The following is a 22,394-nucleotide window of genomic DNA, read 5'->3' as shown; positions in this document are numbered from 1 at the left end:
GTTATGCTTTTGTCGCGAAATTAGCAAACATTAATACGTCGCTAACATTAAAATTTATAATAGGCAGTTTACAGCATTGTGAAGATAAACTAGTACAGTCTGTATCGGCTATAGCGTACCCTTTTGATTTCCGTGATTTTATCACTATAACCGATGCATCACTATATGCGATACGATCGATTTTTCTTTTTCGATCGACACATGAAAGGCAGGCAAGGAAATACTTCCAGCATGGCGTTTTGACAAATGAGCATGCTGCATAGTTGACAGTGCCCACATTTCCATAAAAAAATTATGTTATGTACATGATTGTACATGTATCACTATAAAAATAAGCAACGTGAAGAAAGTAAAAAAAGGGCCTTTGATACTACAGTCAGACCTCGCTTATCCGGTTCTCGTTTATCCGGATCCCTCGCCATCCGGAAGAAAATTGTTGGTTACCGATTTACAGGTATGCTATGCACACACACAGTATGTGTGTTCGATTATCCGGTTCCCTCGCCTATCCGGATATTTTTGTGGAAAACGGATGTGTGCGGTTAAGCGAGGTCTGACTGTATTGCTACATGTATTCTAAAGTTATCACTATAGCCGATAATAGTATAGTGTGTTATGCATGTTTTGATTCTTTGTTGCCATCAATCAGGCATCATAATATCCGATACTGTAAATATACAAATTTTCGGCAGCTATTTAATTTCGGCTATATTCGGCACCGACCCAAAACGCCTAAATTAAAACGCCGGTGAAATTTTTCACAACATCTGTCGCACTATACCATGCCCTCTACCCCACGCCGAAAATAAATCGCCGCCGAAATGTCAAAAATCGTGAAGTGCCGAACTTTTGCAGCGCCGAAATTTTGTATATTTACACTTTTTACAGTATATCATTACATCCGATAATATTGGTTATAGTGATATTTTGACTGGATAAAATACGTTTTGCTTTTGATATTTCGTACCAGTATCACTGTAGCCGATATATTCTTATATCCGGTCACTCTATAGCCGATACAGACTGTACCGTAAAATCCCGCCAGAGCGCCCCGTCTCTCCCATCCGCCCCTCCCTGACTGCTTGTCAGGGACGTGATTGATTGTATCCTCGTACGATGACTCCGTCACAGTCTGTGATGCCGTACTGTACTGCAGACGCGTGCTCGACCCCGTTGGAAATGTACGCAACAGTGTGAAGCTCTTGACCAGGGATCGCACAAACCCTGCGTTTTGTCGGGTCTGTATGACTCCTGGCTCTTGACCTTTGGCCGGTGTACGAGATGCACGAACAGTTTTCGTAGGGTGAGTACTTTTTCATGTAGCACTGAATGCGGCAAGTAGGACTCGCCCATCCGCCCCTCCCCACCCGAAGCGTCGAGGAGATAGGAGCGCTCTGGCGGGATTTTACGGTATATAACAAAGAGAAAGAAATTGGCCGGGGGTCATCAATGGGCACAGCATCCAATGCATGCCTACAAAATGACCAAGTACAACAAAAACAAACAGGAATAGCAGAGTGCATGCATGTCAGCAAGAGCATAAGAACCCCCAAGAGTGTGCAAATCCAGCTATGGGGTCTGTGATGGCAGAACTTCACATCACAAGCCGAACCCATACATATTTGTATTTCCATCCTGTGGATGATAGATGCCGTGTTGTACAGTAGAGTCGTGAGACCAAGAACATCCAGCCTGAAATGCTAAGAACGCCACAGCCTAAAGTTAAGAACGGCGGTATTGGTTTTCCGGCAGCTTTCAGGATACAACTTTCAAGGGCCATAATGATGATCCACGTAATTATGATTGTTTCTAAGAACGTGCTATAAGAACGCAGCCAGATTGCTGAAAAATAAGAACTCCCTAGGCTAACCCCATGGAAACAACGTTCTTGGATGCGCGACTCTACTGTACACAACCCGGCTTCGGACCATTGAGTAGTACAATGCGGTTTTGTACTACTCCCTGCTTTGGGCTGAACTTTCCTGTGGTCACTTTGCGCCATGGAGTAGTATAATACTACTCCCTAGTGCAAAGTGCAGACAGCAGCAGGGACGAGCAGCGACATAAAATGGTAGGGGCCACCGTGCGCCATAGTGGCTGTGCCAGTGCGGTGCACCCAGCTCAGCCGACAGACCGTCTAGGCTTCATTGCCAATAACACGCGCTGAAGAAAGAGAGAAGGGGGGGTATAATACTACTCCCTAGTGCAAAGTGCAGACAGCAGCAGGGACGAGCAGCGACATAAAATGGTAGGGGCCACCGTGCGCCATAGTGGCTGTGCCAGTGCGGTGCACCCAGCTCAGCCGACAGACCGTCTAGGCTTCATTGCCAATAACACGCGCTGAAGAAAGAAAGAAGGGGGGGGGGGAGGAGTGTAAGTATCACCAGCATAAAACTCCCATTTGCCTAGTCGGAGTTTCCCTTGTGCCGGACCACAGGTTCCCAATCCACTGGATTTCGGCATTTGGCCTCTGGTTGGCGGATATGATCTACCCCCCCCCCCCCGTTTACGTGCTACATCTGATACCTGACCATGGGATGGATGATGCCGACACACGGAACTGTGACGCAAGATCAAACTATGTTGTTGGCCGACAGCATGTTACAAGGCGGAGAACGCACTGTGTTCAGAAACAGTGTCTTTACTACAACCTCCACGGTTGGCAGAGCCCTGGCTCTGACCCTCATTATACCAGGGAGTTGTTTGAGTCTTCTTGGGGTTTTTTTTCATTTTGTTTGTTATTGTACTGTCAGTGGCGTATTCCTCGCTCGTTCTTGGATGGTGATAGAAAGTCCAGTCAAACAACTCCCCAGTATATAATGAGGGTCAGAACCAGGGCTAACACTCATACTGTTTAAATGGTCGCAAGCCCGGGGCTCTGCCAACCGTGGAGGTTGTAGTAAGGAGCACTGTTTCCGAACACAGTGCGTCCTCCTCCTTGTAACATGCTGTCGAGCAACAACACGAGCAACAACATGTTTTCAACAGAACAAGGCTTATCTAATAAGATCAAAGTATGTATAGTACAGTGTCAGTGCTGCTCAATGAAATCACCCAATCACGTGAACCAAGTCTGTACCCTATACCAGTTCACACCCGTGTTAATTTAAGCTGCACAGCACCCAGCAGCACCAAGCTTTGTGCAACTGCAGTCAGGTGATGTGCAGCTTGGCTGGACATGACAGATTTTGACCATTCTCCTTCAGGAAGTGCTATTTTTGCTATCCCTTGCTAAAAATTAAAAAAAAAAACTCACGTAGAACGAGAATAAAACACTGCGTGAAGTAAACTTTCACTGTCTCGGCAGTATACAGCAAAGCCACACACCCCACTGAAGATCTAAACTCTCTCAGTGCAAACCAATGCACTTGCTACGCCCTTCGTGTCACCAAGAGTACGCAAATGGTACACAATGTCATACATGCCGTAGTACAATGTCATACATGCCGTAGTACGCGTGCATACAACAAAGAGAATACCGTAAGAGTGATCTTCATGCCGGCATATCAGGGGCATCCACACTAATCGCTAAGATTCATTTTAGCTCCGCAGAGCTCGCATGGAAATAACCGAGGGGGAGGGGGGGCATATAGTCATTTCAGTTACCACCAGTGTACATGACTTGTATAGTAATGTATACCCTTACAATACACCTATTGCAAACAACCACTGGTCAGCCCTAAGTCTCTTCAGCTCCAGATATTAGAGAGGTTCCGCATAACGTAATTACGTTAGTAAAAAACGTAGTCGATCTACGGAAAGTCTTACGTAAACTGCATGCGCATCTGTGTTCCGCCATACGGAGTTTTCAAATCACGTAGCTGCCCTAGGCAACTCCGAACGCGGCAGTGTACGACCAGATCGACCTGGGGAGAGAGTCATAAATTTGTACCCCAATCCACTTACGGTCCAGCTACGTTATCAGAGCCCTATCTACGTACTCTACGTAGACAACTTTCCGTAAGTGGAGTGCAAACTCGCGAATTCACAGGTTTTCCCCGCCCACTAACGTAAAGTTGCTCAACTTTACGTAGTGCGGAACCTCTTTATTAGCTAAATAATGCAGTATGCAACATTGGACGACAATAACTGGAACATAACAACCGGCGATACGTCACACCTGCTACACACAGTGCACAGCACATACCTAGGAAGACAATACATATACAGGTGACTACAGTGTCTGCTCCAGCGCCGGGTGAGCCGGGTAATCCACCCGGTTGGGCGGCGCTTGGACCCAGTTGAAAATATAGTACCGGGTCACCTGTGACCCTGTTGGTACTTTACACTTTCGAACTTTGAAAGGACTGACCACATGGCTTGTATGTGTCAGATACTTCTTCTTCTTTCGTAATTTTCTAATTCCTGCCTTCTCTTTTCTAAATGCGGCTTATCCATTCGCCTTTATATCATTGGACCTAAGTTCCCGTTTATTGTCCGAATTAAAATAAACCAACCAACCAGTTAAAGCATGTGCCTCGGCTGGTGAGACAGCGCCAGGTACATGTGTACCCGGCTGTCCTACAATCCTAGAGCAGACACTGGACTACTACCGTAAAATCCCGCCTGGGTGAATAGCACCATATCTCGCCTGACCGCTATACTATCTCATCAGCTTGCGCTCTGCGCTTCCCGTTGTGTTATACAATACACAATAAAACTACACACAAGGGGGGGGGGGGGTACATTGCTATACATACTATCCCGCGTCCGTTTTTTCTAGGAATACGCCTCTGAGCAAAAGACACAAACATCTTGGCTCCCGCAACAGGACACAAAAACCACAGCACAGAACTTCCAAGTTGAAACAACAGCAGCCTATTTCAAATGTTCTACCTTTACTATTGGGAACTTGCCACTGGATAGTCCGTACAGCACATAAATTAGCAGTTTCTACAAAACAAATGTCACGATTCACGTCAAAGCCAGTGAGACGGACTTTTCCACATCCAACGCCACAATCATCTTACGCACACCGAACATTGAAACACACAATAGAGAGGTTCTGCTTCACGTGAAACGTGGAGAGATCACGTACAGTCTATATGGGCTACAGGTTATAGCTTCAAGGGTTTTGGTCCACATTTCAACATGGAGATGAGGTTCTCCACATTGTGGCACACCCAAAGAAAATGAGTACGGATCTGCTGTGTATAGTTCAAATTAGAGAGAAAACTGCCAAATTTGGGACTGGTAATTCCCAGTACACATTCCACATTTTGCACGAACAAAGAGCGGCGTGATTCGAAGCGTTGCGAGAATGTGAGGAGTGACAAGAGATTCTCTGCATCCCATTCCCGTAACGTGGAGTAGCATAATATCTCTAATACGAGGACAAACACCCTGCTTTCACAACACACCTTGAAAAAGCTCTATAGGCCCCACAAAACAATAATACTAAAGCAGGTTCTTGGAAATGCAGTAGATAGTACCACTCCTTCAACTAAGCATGGCTAATACATGTGTCCACATGCACAGCCCGCAGCCTAGTTTACCAGCAACAGCACGCGATGGGACAGGTTTGCATTCTGCAGTATATGTATACGGTCTCGATCACAGTACAGTCAGACCTCGCTTATCCGGTCCTCGTTTATCCGGATCCCTCGCCATCCGGAAGAAAATTGTTGGTCACCGATTTACAGCATATGCCCTGCACACATACAGTATGTGTGTTCGATTATCCGGTTCCCTCGCCTATCCGGATATTTTTGTGGAAAACGGATGTGTGCGGTTATGCGAGGTCTGACTGTACAATTATCGATCTTGTACACGAAAAGAAAATAGTTTCGTTTATGGGTGGGTGAATCAAGGAGGTTCGTTTTGAAAAATATTGATATGTGAGACATCAATGCATTCTAGCTGTCAAGTCAATCTATTTTTTCATTCAGGGGGGGGGGGGGGGGGGGAGAGGGTCCTAACTAACTTTTTCGTTTCGTGAAAATTATCGATAATGCCGGATGGCCGATACATACTTATTTCGATGGACGAAACGGTTTCTTTACAAACTGAAAACGGTGCAATGAAGTACAGTAAAACCTGTCAAGGCGACCACTACAACCAGGATCAAGGGATGTCATTTCCAGTCAAATGACCCTGGATAAGGAGACCATCTGTACCCGGGACCACATTTGTAAGGTCCCTTGAGCGGTCGGCTTAAGACAGGTTTCACTGTACATCCACGCCGTTAAATGTGATAGCTTTCATCATTTCGCAGCCCGCGATGAGTGCATGCACTCTATGTACGAAGTCCACAGTTATTTTATCCCTGAGCATGCATTACCGGTATATTCTCAAGTCGAAGGCATACTTCTCATGCTCCCAGAAAACAGCCCACCGAGGTCTCTGGTACAACCAATATGTTTGGAGTTATTAAATATGCAGTATGCTATACATGAACATGGGGAAATTGGCGAGTACTTTTTACAAATAAAGAGTTGAAAAACAGAGCCTATGCTATCAGCTAAGATGAAGCAATTGAACATGCTTCAGAGCAAAACAAATGTCAATACATACGCGTATAAAGTTGCTGAATCCGTCTTAATGGTGTGCGCCCTCCAACGATGGCGTGTCGATTTTGTGAATACGCTTGACTTTGAAAAGTTTGAACACTTGTCCACAAGCACAGCGCTGAGCAGCTCCAGTGTAGAACATCTGATAGTGAACTGTGTCTCCATCACCACAGTAGCAGCACACCATGCGATGACTATAACGAGCAGGCACGAGCACGGGATCCTCCTTAGTACCCCAGTGACGACGGACGGGCTCCAAGTTGTAGGGATCGTCAATTCCCAACATCTCAGCATCGAGTTCCAGTTTATCCATACCAACTCTCAACGCAGCATCAGGGTAATATTTCTCGTCAACTGAGTTTTCCTGAGGAATGAAGGGAACTGCCATGGGTTTCTTTGTAGGCTTGGGTTTCAATTCATATTTGAGCGTTCTACAGCCAGCCACAGTCGTTGGCTTGGCAATTACAGCCCTCGCAGAGCCTCGAAGGAGAGTGACGGCCGCCATTTCGTCTTCCTTGTTCGACCTGATCAGACGCGCATGCGCAGGTTTGAACTCCACAAAAGTGCACTACATTTTTGTAACTCATGAAGTGCCACGAATGACGTCATGACCTACTATCCTTGAGCACCATGGCAACTAGATCTTCACATTTTCTTGCCACTTTCCAAACAATTTTTTTGTTTTTTAGTACTTTTTACTGTGCCGCATATCGCATGTCTACATGTACGTCATCATGTCAGCTGGTCAAGTGACCAAAAAAACTTCATCACATGCAGCTTTTCAAAGGTCAAACATCATGAACATGTGAACATAACAAACTCACCAGCAAGAGTGCCTTTTTTCAACACAGACATTCGGTACCCTGAAGAGAAATACATTCAGGCGGGGAAGATTATCATCCTTGAAAGCCTTTGTGTTGGTCCGCAGTGGTTGTAGTCATGTCTGTGGAAGAAAGCTCGGCGGCGCCGGCCAAGAAGGGCCCCTCCGCAATCAAGGACTTCATGGCAGGAGGATTTGGAGGTGTGTGTCTCGTTGCTGTAGGTCATCCACTGGACACGATCAAGGTGCGGATACAGACAATGCCTCTGCCAGCCGCTGGCGAAAAGCCCATGTATGCTGGCAGTATGGACTGTCTTAATCAAACGGTGAAAAAGGAGGGTGTGCGAGGCTTGTATAAGGGAATGCTGGCGCCCATAATAGGCGTGACGCCCATGTTCGCTGTATGCTTCCTGGGATTCGGTGTGGGCAAGCGCATGCAGCAGAAAAATCCTGGCGATGAGCTGTCCACGCTTCAGCTGTTCAACGCTGGTATGTTAGCTGGCGTGTATACCACCGCCGTAATGGTGCCTGGCGAACGTATCAAGTGCTTGCTGCAGATCCAGAGTGCATCCAGCGGTGCGCCGAAGTATGCTGGACCTCTGGACTGTGCAAAGCAGCTGTACCGCGAGTCTGGTCTTTTCCGTGGACTGTACAAGGGAACAGGAGCCACACTGCTGCGCGATGTGCCGGCGTCGGGCGTGTATTTCTCCCTGTACGAGAATCTGAAGAAGGCTCTGTCAGCGGATGGCAAAGGTTCCAACCTGTCCACGGCCAGCATTTTACTGGCGGGAGGCCTGGCAGGCATGGCCAACTGGGCCGTTGCCATAGCACCCGACACGCTCAAGTCACGCCTGCAGACGTCGCCGGAGGGGGCTTTCCCGCGGGGCGTTCGTGATGTCTTCATGACCATTATGCGCACGGAGGGCCCGCTGGCGTTGTTCAAGGGTCTTGGACCGATTATGCTGCGTGCTTTCCCGGCTAATGCCGCGTGCTTCGCCGGCTATGAAGTTGCTATCCGCTTCCTGGACTACGTGGCACCCAACTTATAAGCGGTGTCTCTGAATTCACTTGGCAGCCACATCTGGTCCCAAGTGCCACCGCCGATCCGACATCATCTGTCCTTAGGTAGCTATTCTCCAAGGTGTCACTGTACACCTTACCCCAGTTTATTTATAGTTATATTCTAATACCGTTTTTTTTTTACGAACTCGAGATTTGTGATCTGGCCTTGAACAATGCCCTCAACCATGCCAGATTGATTTTTTTAGGCCTGAAACAGATTTGCCACTTATCTGAGGTCTACTGTCCGTACATGACTTGCACACGATACTGTCAGCGGATTGACTGCATGCAGTATGTGTGTGGCTACAGGCAGTCTTATTTTTCGTTTCGGGTTTTGCAGCGACTATAGACTATAGGCTCGAGTGGGTCCCCTGTAGTCCTCGCTCAATATCTGTCTCTATCTCTAGGTCTCAGTACAGTACAACACAGCTCCTCCTCGCTGTCATGCAGCGTGGAGATTACTTAGGCAGTCAAGTGCACTTCCAAGTAAACTTGCATTCATGTGCATGTTGAAAAGTGCAAAGAACTAATGTCGCGCATGATCGTATTTTTCTGATTATTTCAGATCATTTTCTTTATCCCTTGTCTGTCTTATTATGGGTTTTTGGAAAATGCAACGTTTGATCCAGTAGTTCTCTGTGTTTGTCTTGGTGCTTGATCTACTGGAGTGTGAGTGGTTTGTGTGGGTGTACAAGGTACTTGCAGTGGCACAGTGTCGATTACTGTACTTAGACTGTACGGTCAGGTTTGGCTCTTGGTGGTCGGTCCTTCGCAGACACAAGCGCGCGCACGTGTGTGTGTGTGTGTGTGTGAGAGAGAGAGAGAGAGAGAGAGAGAGAGAGAGAGAGATGCTTTTTTTCCTGCTGTGCAGTGAAGTATGTACATGGTTGTGTATGCATGCACTGTGCTCCAAAAATAACTTGACGTTCCAAAAGATACGGGGACAGCGAGCTAGTTTGGTTAGATCATGATTCACAAGTACATGCCACCCATGAGATGTAAACCATGCAGTCATGCATGCTTCATCAATAGTGCATCCGGAATTGTATCATGCGTGCTTAATAATTATTGATAACATCACGTGCCCATAACCCATATCCCATAAAACCACACTGGCGTTTTATACAGCCTGCGAATAGTACGATACAATCAAGCGGTATTCCGCGCACCTGATGTGACACTGCAAACAGGTTACAGTATTCGTCAAAATGAAGTACCGTTGTGCAAATTATAAGAACAGCGGACGTAAACTTCTCGCAAGCATGGTACAATAACGGTTTCTACAAATGAATGTACGATAAGAGAAGAATCCGAGAAAAATCGTGAGCAAAACTGGCACCCACTAATAACCATGAGCCATGCCTGGGGACTGGCAACTGACCCCCCACACACACACCACTGTGACACACACACAACACGAGAGCAGAGCCCAGCAACCGTCTTCGATGGAGAACATTGTTGAAGCATCGTGTGAGCAAGGAGCATGATACGCAATCTAGATAAGCCTGAGAATTGAGGACTGAGTGAGGGCACGCTGAACATTGCATTTGCATGGCTCACAACAACGGCATGTACAGTCCACAGGTAAATGGCGATTGCGAACACCGCTAACAACACGCCTCTGAAAATGGCACGTGCTTTGCAACAAACGAAAGTTGTTAAAAAAACATCATGAAACATAGAAAGGAGTTAAACTAAAGTTTAATAGGAAATCAGAATATGAAAACTGTTAGCAGGCGATCAACACCGGCACGCAACAATGCTATAGACGATTAAAAAACAAAGATTTATTTGCCGTTAACTGGAGAAAGCTGACCCAGCCATCACGACGAGGGCTGTGTACTTCATAACGTGCAAATACCGCAATAAGTCCATTGACCAGCAACAACAATACCGGAAAAAAGCTAGAAGTAATCACAGGGCTACGGCGTACACAAATGTAAGGTTATGGCTATGTAAAGTAAGCGAGCATATCCTGACCGGTCTTCAAGGTTGTCCTGCAAAGGTTGGGTTATGAAGCACTAGCAAAGAGCACGGAACCCAACTTGGGAGATGCTATCACCTAGTGGCTGCCACACTGTCCAGTCCCAGCATATCACGTCAAGAATAGCGTCGGTAGCGGGGAAAAAGGCACCTCAGTGAAGACAATACTGACCCACAGCACTCCATTGATCAGGCTGTGGAACAGCATTGACGAGGCAGTGGAAAAGGCATTGATCCGCCAGCGGAACGCCATTGATCCGGCTGGTAAACACCACAGGCATACTTGCTATGTGGAGTGCGTACTTCCAAATACTGTCAGCATGCTCCATCGGGGGCACGGCTACACAGTATAGGCTTGCTAGGACTTGCGTCAGGATCATCTGCGGGGGACAAAGCATAGATGCCTCTGTCCTCGTGTCACTGGCTCGGGAGGAATGCCAGGGCTATGCATTTCATCTTGAGTGAGGCAATAGTTGGTGCCGCTCACGAGAGCCATGTGTAGAAATAGACTCGTTGCCACGCTGGTAAGTAATCCAGACATGAACCTGTACGAGGAGAGAGAGAGAGAGAGAGAGAGAGAGAGAGAGAGAGAGAGAGAGAGAGAGAGAGAGAGAGAGAGAGAGAGAGAGAGAGAGAGAGAGAGAGAGAATGTGCTGGATATCCGAATACAACGCAAAATCACAGCAAGTTGAGTAGACATGTATACACAAACGTGTAGCTATATTAAGAGGTGTTTTATAAGGGCGCACTCACACTGCGACCAAAACCAGCGTCCATGCGGCCATGCGGCCAAGTTGCATGGCAACGGCATGAACTTGACCAAAACGTCGCGGCCACGTTTCAAATCGTGACCGCGACCTCCGGAGGGGGTGCCACGACTTGGCGGCAACATGATCGTAGACGTGAAGCGTATTTGTGTACAACCTGGCCTGAAGTATGTCCAATTTCTCAAATTCCAGTGTATTGATTCATGAAACTCGGCGGTTGTCGATGTCATCCTCGGCATTTGCATATTTTTAAAATTTTGTTGTTGTGGTCCTGCACGCACGCACCGCCATAATATATGCAATCTTTGCCCTTTTTGGACGATGTCAATTTTGTTTTTGTAGTTGCTTCGTAGTCAGTTGATCGGGTCAGTGACCAGTTTCTACAGTGTACTCGTTCAGTACGATGGTAGCTTGGTCTGGCTTTTCGGTTTGGGAAATCATCTTTCTCTACTTTTCTGCGATGATGGAATGCCATACCTCAAGATATTTCAGTTACATATCATCGGAAAATACAGTTCTCATCTCGCCAACAGACAAAAGAAACCACTACCGGAATTTCCACTGCACTGGCACTTGCTCTGACCACGAGTCAGGAAAGCGAAAGCGCTTGGATGTCAGCGGCAGTCCCTCGAGAGTCCAAACCTACATGATTGTATGAATTATTTTCGTCGACTTCAAGAATACGAGCCACGAGGCACTTCCTCCAACATGCAACACGCGAAAAAATACATTCAAAAACGGGCCACAACTTTATTAGGAAACGCACGAACTCTTTTGGATACGAACTGCAATTCGTAAAGTTTGTGTGACAACTTCACGTCTACGCGTGTACGAGGCCTAGTGTGAGCACGACTGCCACGTTTACGCGTGTACGAGGCCTAGTGTGAGCACGACTGCCACGTTTCTGCGTTTTGCTGACGCATGGACGCGTGCTCATGGTCCCAGTGTGAGCGCGCCCTAAACGGAGAGACCAGTTGTAATTGCAGAGACTCTTGTTAGTGTTCCATTTCGAGTGCTTGGAGTAGAAAGCCGCAGACGGCATTCACGGGCAAGTGGTGAATCCACCAGTCCACATTCAATACAGATACTTCTTACTGATAATACTCACGAGCTGCCATGGAAATAGGGAAGAATGACTGACTGCACCTCTTCAGGACTGCTAGGATGTATGCCCTGTAGCCAATTAGCAATAGCAGCACCACACACACACACACACACACACACACACACACACACACACACACACACACACACACACACACACACACACACACACACACACACACACACACACACACACACACACACACACACACAGAGTATGTTAGGGTAATGATGTACAGTGAGTCAGATCTCGCTTATCCCGTCCTCTTTTATCCGGATCCCTCGCCATCCGGAAGAAAATCGTTGGTGACCGATTTACAGCATACGCCATGCATACATACAGTATGTGTGTTCGATTTCTCCAGTTCCCTCGCCTATCCGCGGTGGAAAACGGATGTGTGTGGCTAAGCGAAGTCTGACTGTAATAATACAAGTAACTGTGACTGAGATAACAGCAGAGCTGAAATACTATCAGTCACGGATACATCGACAGCCATTCGTGATAGGAGATACTGAAGGGCTGATGTCATTACACCAGCATTGGTCCTGGAACAGCATGTTCAGTTCCCTTCATATTAGCATAATGCCGTATTATAAAGAAATGCCCAGATGCCGATCAAGAGAGTGTCCCAGAACGTGTACAGAGAGTTTGCAAGATGATGGATACGAAAATTACAAATGTGTAGAGAAATATGCTTGTTTACCACTCAGATGGAGAGCCAAGGATAAATTTATAGAAAAGAAAAAGGACCAAGGAACTACAAGTTACGCTATAATGTCCACCAACACCACCAGTTACTAAACAATCAGCTGATGCGATAACATTGCACGACACTGACCGACGGTACTGACTGATGTTATCGCATGAGCTGATTGTTTAGTAACTGGTGGTGTTAGTAGACACTATAGCGTAACTTGTAGTTCTGTCCCCGGGGAAAATCGCGGAAAAAAATCGCGGAAAAAAATCGCAGGAAAAAACGCGGCATAATATGGCATAATTTGCGGTGAATTTGCAGTAAATACGCGGTGAATATTATTGATATGCGGCAAGTTTGCAGTTGATATGAGGCACTTTTCAGTGAGTATGTAGTGAAATCAATCAGTTACAAGTCTCTGGTGTAAGCACTCGTCATATTTGAGTACAAAGCCGCCACGATGAGAAGTTGCTGACTGAACAGTGCACTGTGTGTACGTGTAGCGCAACAAAAAAGTTCAAAAAACGCGGGAAAATCGCGGAAAACGCGGTATTTAAAAAAATCGCAAAACGCGGAAAAAAACGCGGAAAAAAAAGCGGCCGCGGAATCGCAATTTTCCCCGGGGACAGGTGGTTCCTTGGTCCTTTTTCTTTTCTATATAATAAATTAAATTTACCACTCAGTGGTGTATTCTAACTGAAGATCGTTACAAGAAAACGTTCTCAGAACCAACCAAGTATTCTTTGATACAGTACTGTTGGGCGCCGAAGAAAGGACCGCCGAAGAACGGCCAGGCTAGAATTTCACCAATTTTTAAGAACGGTCTAGGCTGGATGTTTTTTTTGCAGATAAGAAAGGAAACTGTAATGTACACTATAAATGTACACTCAGATGTATAACTCTGAACCAATGTACATGTAAGACTGTACAATCGAATAAGAACCAACCCGCTGTGTTCGCTAAAAAATAAGAACGGGCTACAAATAGGCTAGAATCCTGACCCCCAGTTCTTCGGCGCCCGACAGCACTGTGTGTAGTGTGGCTATGCATGATTACTTAGAATTGCCGTGCAGCTTATCTGATTTATTGCTATTTTAAATAGGCATGTGCATATCAAAAAGCAACACTGGGCAGCCAAACAAGGTCGTCGGTAGGACAGCGCAGAAGGTCCTCTCGGCCTCTCACCTGGTGACATTGTTGTAACACGGCGATCGCACACAGTAGAACGTCAGCAGGCCCAGGCGTCTTGTCAGCTCCGACCGCTCGCCGGCTGACAAACCGGTCTTGCAGTAGTGCATGTACAGGCTGTGTGTAAGAGAAACAGAACAGTGTGTGTGCGCGCGCGCGCGTGTGTGTGTGCGTGTGTGTGTGTGTGCGTGTGCATCAATATTCAATACAGTGAGATTCACCTGAAATACTGTCCATACATTGAAGCGTCCATCTCATCCTGTGTTTCATGGTTTATTTGACCATTGGTATTGTACAGTGTTCTAGCCAGGTCAAAATAGTAGGGGGGCGGGCATGGGAAAAAGTTACCCCATGACCCATTATTTTCCATTGTCCAAAATTGTCTCGCCATGCAAAATGTAACATACAGGGTGAACCCCCGACTTCACCCCTCACAAATGTGCCTTTATGAACCCTCTAGTAGTGACTATCGACTGTATTTTCGTTGAATGGCGAGAAAAACACAAAAATCGGAAAATGAGCAGGGGGGGGGGGGGGGGGCGCAAACGGAGTAGGGGGGGGGGGGGGGGGGGCGCTGCGCCCCCTACCCCCCTTTGGCTAGAACCCTGTTGTAGTATAAGCCGATGCACTGGCTTTTTCGGGTGAATTACAAGTGTTTAAAGTGCGGCTCACACTCCGGAAAATACGGTACGCAAACACCAATGTGGGAAATACCCAATATCCAAACAACAGGTTGGAAGCTGTGGGGCCAACACACACGCATGCCAAGTGCTGCCCATCGCAATGCAAGTGCATACAGCCGACCATGAACACAACCCCCCCCCCCCCCCACACACACACACACCATACGTAAACCACACATACAGACAGAGCGTCGTACCTTGTCGCATCGAGAGCTAAGGAGAGCAGCCAGGGCTTCCAGGAGCGGAATCCGCATCGCAAGAGCCACAGCACTGGCGAGACAGTTGTAGCTGTCAAGGAATGCAACTACATGTCGTCCCTCTCTAATCCATCACTTTATAAACTTGCATGATTTTCAGTAACCGAAATGAACTTGACAAGTGCAGCAGCAAGTCAGATTTTCTAATCCAGCACCCTCCCTAATCCAGCAGAATTTCTGTAGCACAAATGGTGCTGGATTATAAAGGGACCACTGCACCACTTCAATACAATAGTATTGAAGTGGTTGTTGTTGTTAGTGCAGTGCACAGAGAGCTTACAATTGCACATACGCAGACACGCAGACGCCTGCATCTGCACACACAAACACATACCCTCCCCCCCCCCCCCCCCACACACACACACACCCACTTGCAAGCCCCCCCCCCCCCACACACACACACATACACACAAGTGGAGAGAGTATGGAGAGGATACAGTGTGTGAGAGGTCGCAGTGTGTAGATAATCTCTGCGGCAAGGCTATACGACGAGGAGAATGGTGGTAAGGACACACCGACGAGCTGCGAGAGAGACTGGCGACGCACTGGATCAAAATCATCTGGGTCTGCGCCGCATAACAACAACAGAACAATAACACAGCGGCAACAGCAATCAGTGGCATCAGCACGACAGCAGTGGTAGCAGAAACAGTCGGAACAATAGGTTACACATGCACATTCGGTGCGTTGTTTCAGATCCTGTTAAATGCAGTGCATGCAGTGAGTACACATAAATGTACCTACAGAGCAGGTCACCAGAGCATGACAAGCTCGTATAAATTTTACGAGATACTCACACTAACCAGCCATAGAGCGGGATTCACAAAAGCATTTTTGCGATGCGCGATGCAACGGCGGCAAGACCGGGAAATCCCCAAATTGCACCCACCGTGCAGCTCACGGAACTGTCGCAAGTAGCCCATCGCCGGAGTTGAGCTTGGCTCAACTTTCGCGATGTGACATGTGACATATGATTTTGGCCTTTTTTGCAGCAAAGTTGTACAAAAGGTTCTAGAGTGGCTTGTAGATTCGTAAAAGTTGTACCCAGCCACGCGAACACCATGGTGACCTACTTCTGTGAATCCCGCCGTTAAAAGACAGGCAGTACTGCCTCTGGTAACATAATACATTTCCCCAGCAGTTCACAACAGCGCGCACCATACCTCGCAGTGAACGCAGCACTCGGCCCATGCGCTTGCCTTGCCACACGTAGGAGCGTTGGAGAGCAGAGTCTCCACTTGCTGCTACTGCGCTATCAACACTAGTACTATTGCCGGCAGTTGCGGAGCTATCATGTCTATTGGCACCAGAAGAAGACGAAGATGAGGTACCATTTGCTGCTGCAGTGCTCGATGGCGTGCCAGTAGTCATGGCCGGTAGTTGCTGGCGGTCGACGGGTCGAATGATGGGCCAGGTCTGCATGCTGGGACGCTGGTGGAGCAGGAACAGGCGCAGCAGAGTCCTGAACACAAAATCACATACATGCACACATGAGAAAGAGAGTCGGAGAGAGAAAGAGAGAGAGAGAGAGATAGAGTGGAGAAAGAGAGAGAGAGAGAGAGAGAGAGAGAGAGAGAGAGAGAGAGAGAGAGAGTGGAGAGAGAGAGAGAGAGTGGAGAGAGAGAGAGAGAGTGGAGGGAGAGAGAGAGTGGAGAGAGTGGAGAGAGAGAGAGAACGGGGAGAGAAAGAGAACAAAGCTCTGAAAAATTGACACAGGAATAGTGCAAGCGCCTACTGAATGGTTCAATAGGTTGCACTGGCAAACAGTGCAAAGTGACCAGCAGGGAGTTAAACTCAGAGCAGGGTTGAATACAACCCTGTACCTGTCATGCCAAGGGCGCACATAATGTGTACGGGAGACTGGACTGGAGACTGGAGTTGCACACTCTTAGGGATATGGTGCCACGTATAGCATGTTATCTTATCTTACGGCAAGTTACGGGCACGGAGTATTATCCCACGACTTTGCCACTCTCTACGAAGCACCTCACATAACCTGCATGAAAGGCAGCATGTATGTTGGCTTACTTTGAAAAGACGATGAGCGTAATGATGAGCCATCGATGAATGGTGCTATAGCGGTTAGCAACAAGCTCCACAAACACTTCAATCTGTTCCAGCGTGGTCAGGAACATTTGCAAGCGCTGGCACAGGGGTGATGTGTTGATCTACACACGAGTCACCACCAACACACCATGTATCACCACACACACACACACACGTATACACACACACCCACACCCACACCCACACCCACACACACACACACACACACACACACATGCCATATACACACACACACACGCACACCCACACATGCCATACACACACACACACACATTCGCGCGCGCACACGCACACACACACACAACACACACACACACACACACACACACACACACACACGTGGACATACGCCGATGTAGAGAATTTGCAAAAAGACGGATAAGTTATCATTGCACGAGCAGGAGGCACCGTTACTGCGACACTGAAAACCAGAGTTATGACAGGTAACTCTTTCCATTTCCTCCACAGTGTGTGTGTGTGTGTGTGTGTGTGTGTGTGTGTGTGTGTGTGCGTGTCTGTGTGTGTGTGCGCGTGCGTAATTATCATTGCACACATGCTAATCAACATAGCCACAAACAAGGCTTGAAAGGAATGCGACGCCATGAAAGCTTCAATGCACAAGCCAGAGCAGCTTGGGTGGAGAGACAGAGGTGCATGTAACCACATGCCCTGTGCACCAGACTTACCCAGAGTGGCAGACCAGCAGCATGCTTCAACAGAGCGTCGTGAGCGTAGCTGAGGATATTGGAAAAGGCGTAGACTACATGCATAAGCAGCAGCACCATCACGACCACCACGACAGGCAGCAGCAGCAGCAGCACAAACAAAACCATGCAAACATAACACAAATGTGGATAAGACATAGTGAAGGACCCGCTTCAGTACATGTAATTAGAAATGTGTCTGAAAAGGCACCTCTGTTTTCTTTCCTTGTGGTCTTGGCTCCTTTTAGAGCCACCCAGCTTTTGCTGTTGTGCAGCCTGGCTCTGTGGCCAAAGTGAGTGGTGTGGTGTGTGCAGCACATGTACTAGTACGGCATGCACGCATAGGTAGTCACTGTCACTGTCACTGCAATACTAGTGTTGCATGTACAGTGGGAAGGGATAGTCTCACACTGGCAACAATATGAAACAAGTTAGTTTGTGTTGCTCTCAGCGTGTGTAAGTGTGTGTGTGTGTGTGTGTATGTGTGTGCGTGCGCGAGTGTGTGCGTGCGCGCGTGCGCGAGTGTGTGTGAGTGAGTGCATGTGTGTGTGTGTTTGTGTACATGATGTGTGCATGCTGTGCGTGCGTGCGGGTGTGTGTGTGTATGTACATGTGTGTGTGTGTGTGCGCGCACGTGCGTGCGTGTGCGCATACACACAGGTCCAGTAGTACTGCTGTAGCTTGTACAGTGAGAGACTCATGCCATGCTGAATAGAGGCCAGTCATTGTTTACCTGTTCCCTTGACATCCGGCGGGATGATATGTTGCAAAAGAGGGATCCAGGAGCAGAATTGGAACCCCAGCATCCCCGCCTGTCTGGAACTCTTCCCTACTGAGTACTCTGCCGGGAAAACAGATGCCCGTGCCCCCCCCCCCCCGCTACACTGCTCCCAGTCCACAACAGACTGTATTCTCAAGCTGTACCTACTCACGGGGGAGGGGGGGGGGGGGGGAGAGATGAGTCGTGGGTTCGAGCCATTGATTGTTGATATTACCCAACCAGTTAGGCTTAGGCTACCGGAGATCACACTCACCCCCCCCCCCCCCCCACACACACACATACACCTGTGGTCCGTTCTTGCTACAGATAATCCGGCGGTACTAGTAATGCATTGTGCACTCGTGATGTGAACATCTCTCGTCAGAACACTTTGTCTTACAAAGAGCACAAAGTCGTTGGGAAAGCAGTAACAGTTGGCAACAAGAAAGCAAGAAAACAACAGTCCCTGAAGGACAAAACACAAGGAGCTAAAGAGAAGACAGCACTACCGGCCCTTGTCCTTACTCAATTCAGAGAACTCCTCCGATGCACCTGAGCAACAAGACAAGAAACACGTACCGAAAGAGACAGCAGCAGCAGCAGTCAAGTCATAGACAAAACTAAAAGCAAAGTAGCTGTATCTACATTACATGTATCTGCAATCACAGTTGGAGACAATAACAAAATTAACAACCGACTCCTTCAGTAAAGGAGCCATCACACAGCGCTTCACGGCCGTGAGAACAAACTAATGCGTAACTATTAGATGATGTGCAGTCCGGGCTTACTTTCTCAAGCCTTTCTGCAACATCATCTTGCGCCGTCTGTTCCCATACATGTGCTTGCACAACACACACACACACACACACGCGCGCACGCGAGCACGCACACACACACACACGGTACCATAACCAACAAGCAGAGCCGCCAACCAACTGGGTCTGTCTTGTGTACCGCGACTTCTGATTTTCCGTATCTTGCCGTGTTTTTCCGTGCTGACGTGTGCATGGCTTGTATTGTGTGTTTTTTACACTCACATACATGTCGGCAGCTGGATTTGCTAGTGCTAAACATGTGTGACTTGTACCACATTTTTTTGCGCTACATGAAGCCGAAGCACGGCATGCACTCGCTTTGGCACAGGGATATCCACCGCCCAGGTTGTGCTTGTCATGCTTCTTTATACATAGCTGTAGCTGATCGATCCTCTTCTTCCAGTACATTCTTCCGTTTCCAATAGTACTATACAAGCACATGTACACACTCCACACGTGACTACATCGCATTTGCTAGTTTGTTCTCTGTGGCCAAAAATGCAACACATTGCCTCGGCACAATGGAGCCAGTGCTGACTGCGATGGTCCACTCAGTGACTGTCTAGCTGAAGGGATCATGGCAATGTCTCTCTGCTGTGAGAGACATGCACTTCAAGAACTACGCTGTGCCCGTACTTTCGCGTGAATTGCTTCTAGCTCTGAAGATAAAATCTCAGCTTCAGCAGTGGAGTTTCAACATTCATGCACCCTACACCCGCGATTGCTAAACCTACGTCTGGGACAACAGAACTGCAACGAAGATATCCACTATGCATGATGAGCATACGTGGTACTGTCAACTTGTAGTATCAACCAACCTGTACCTAAAAGAGATTCATAGCTGCTCGATAACATCTCTTTACCTGGTATAACGTAGGAGGCACCTTTCAGGAAATTCTCCAAATGACTGGCAATGGCTGGGTCCGTGGCCACCATGTGTTGGTACGTGCCCGCTGCAGCTTTCAGCTTCCCCTGCAGCCACTCGACCACCAACAGTGGCGACGCTGGGCCACTTGCCATCGCAACACTGGACTGGGAACAGGACTCCACAAACAATGAAGAAAGCTCCCAGAATTTAATTTCAAAATAGATCTGCTCTTTATCTTTTGAGCAGAACTCACGATGATCACGTTGTTCATGACGTCATGCACAAGCTGATCATGATCTGAACTGCGCCAAGTAAAATTAATAATTAGTTAGTTTTGGGATTGAAACCTTTCCAGGTTTTGCAATATTGTACGAGGTTGACCAGCTGACGTTGAGAAGAATTCCTGCTCTAAACCAGCATTTAGTTCGCAACACTAGCGCATAGCAACAAGCGCCGATATTGAAGATAGATCTAGCGTAAAAAAAAGATCGACGAAAGAAGTCCCCCCGGCCCAGGCCATGAACAGCCGAAAAGTAATATTATTGGTGAGGGAGAAACCAAGCGAAACTGTGGGACTGTGTTCTTCGTCTCCTCTCGCTCTGAGGACGACCGTTCCGACCAGTCCACTTCTCTTGGCGAGCTGGAAGGAGGCAGTGTTGCCTAGTGTGATACTGTTGATTTCATCGCGGCTCTGCCTGGACAAGGATCGAGGCAGTTTGGCTGTTTGCTTGTTGGAGTTTCAGTAGCCATTCTGCACAGTTAGGGAAATGCCGAACGCTGCCTTTCACGTCCTCGGCCCGAGGAAGGGCAGTGCTATGCACACGGTGTCCAGATATCCTGCCGTGCACTTCGCCTTCAGGGTGAGTCAAACGTACCCGTTCCTGACCTTTTCGACCATCGTGTTGATGGGTTCGGCTCTGGGCCTGATGTTTGAACCGGCGAGAAAGGTACAACGGAGGCTGAAGAAGATAGAGATGGCACGCGAACATGAGCTGAGACTGCACTATCGCGACGGCGACATTCCACCAAACCCGACCCGAGAGAGGTGGCGGCTGTCCAACATGTATCGCGCCAATCCACCTGACCATCGCACGTACGACTATCCCGAGCTGGAAAAGGATCTGTAACCTATACGGTGACTTATTGGCACCATCACGGCATCAGCCCAGTCTGTTCGGCGTGGTTCGATTTAGTGTTTGCTCGTGCGCGTCTCAGTCCTGGATGTATCCTTCAGTCAATAGATCTGCAAGGGACCTGTGACAGGACAAGAGCGAGTGTTTGTTGCTGTCGTTCTGCATTCACGTACCTGCATGTAGCCATTGGCTATTGTGCGGCTGAACGAGTGGCTGCCACCGCGGTTCTGCCGTGGAAGCTCTGTATATATAATAATCGTGTGTTGTCAAATTATCTCCCCCGGCATACAATTGATTTCTAGCATAGCGAACTGCTGCATTTTCAAATTCAGGCCCGCGAGTGATGCAGGTTGCTGTTTAGCTATCCACAGTACATCGCGCACTGTACTGTGTAGAGAATCAATGTGCAGCCTGTGCTGTCTATCAGTGAATGTGATTCTATCCTTTGCAGCTAGCCTACACACTCTCTGCACACCTTACGTACTATTTATGGTGAAGTTGATTTTGCGAATTGGTTTCAACTTTCAATTACCGGTATTGGCTCCGCATTGTGAAGCTGGTAAAATAGTGTTTCCAGACTGCTTTTAAAGTTCTACAGTGTGTGTCGGTACGGTCGAGTAATGTGCATGGCTTGTACAGTAGTGTCCTGTATTAACCCTATCTCATGTAAGCCTGTTTTTGAATACAAGCGTGACTATCAAGATACATGTACATGTACACTGTCAGCACATAAGCCTGGTTTTAGTGTTGACACACATAGAAATACCTGGTTCGAACAGAAGCCTGATGTGTATAGAAGCCTAGTATTGACATCGGCTTCCACAGGAATAAGCTTGGCTGTTGTACGCAACGTTACGGTAAATTAAACCCCGGTTGCAAGTTGATTATGTTCTATAGCTCGGCTTTCAGGTCATACAAGATCGACTTATACAGTAATGACAGCACAGTGTGGGTTCAGAACAGTCTGCCACAGGTCACT

General features: G+C 47.7%; 2 protein-coding genes across 2 annotated transcripts; one reads left to right on the top strand and one right to left on the bottom strand.

Annotated features, from left to right (window-relative positions):
- Positions 1–7,320: 7,320 nt before the first annotated feature.
- LOC135829343 (mitochondrial carnitine/acylcarnitine carrier protein-like) lies at positions 7,321–9,022 on the top strand. The gene has a single exon (XM_065341749.1). It carries the CDS (start codon positions 7,449–7,451, stop codon positions 8,376–8,378), a length of 930 nt encoding a protein of 309 aa, XP_065197821.1. The 5' UTR covers positions 7,321–7,448; the 3' UTR covers positions 8,379–9,022.
- An 810-nt stretch (positions 9,023–9,832) lies between these two features.
- LOC135829008 (peroxisomal membrane protein PEX16-like) lies at positions 9,833–20,497 on the bottom strand. Its single transcript, XM_065341412.1, has 10 exons — positions 20,278–20,497; positions 19,125–19,151; positions 17,822–17,895; positions 17,097–17,236; positions 16,232–16,530; positions 15,506–15,634; positions 15,009–15,081; positions 14,126–14,245; positions 12,250–12,314; positions 9,833–10,919 (listed from the first exon to the last, which is right to left on the bottom strand). Exons 1-10 carry the CDS (start codon positions 20,432–20,434, stop codon positions 10,858–10,860), a joined length of 1,146 nt encoding a protein of 381 aa, XP_065197484.1. The 5' UTR covers positions 20,435–20,497; the 3' UTR covers positions 9,833–10,857.
- Between the last annotated feature and the right edge of the window lie 1,897 nt (positions 20,498–22,394).

Source organism: Sycon ciliatum, chromosome 13, assembly GCF_964019385.1.
Source record: "Sycon ciliatum chromosome 13, ocSycCili1.1, whole genome shotgun sequence".
NCBI lineage: Eukaryota > Metazoa > Porifera > Calcarea > Leucosolenida > Sycettidae > Sycon > Sycon ciliatum.
This window is presented reverse-complemented; position numbering and strand designations above follow the sequence as displayed.

Bases quoted from the DNA above. Each gene is read 5' to 3' on its own strand.
- LOC135829343 (XM_065341749.1), top strand. From the start codon at position 7,449: ATGTCTGTGGAAGAAAGCTCGGCGGCGCCGGCCAAGAAGGGCCCCTCC.
- LOC135829008 (XM_065341412.1), bottom strand. From the start codon at position 20,434: ATGGCAAGTGGCCCAGCGTCGCCACTGTTGGTGGTCGAGTGGCTGCAG. The intron at 16,531-17,096 runs GTAAGCCAACAT...TTTTGTGTTCAG, and splicing joins ACGCTCATCGTCTTTTCAAA to GACTCTGCTGCGCCTGTTCC. The intron at 15,082-15,505 runs GTATCCTCTCCA...CTGTCTCGCCAG, and splicing joins ACTGCGACCTCTCACACACT to TGCTGTGGCTCTTGCGATGC.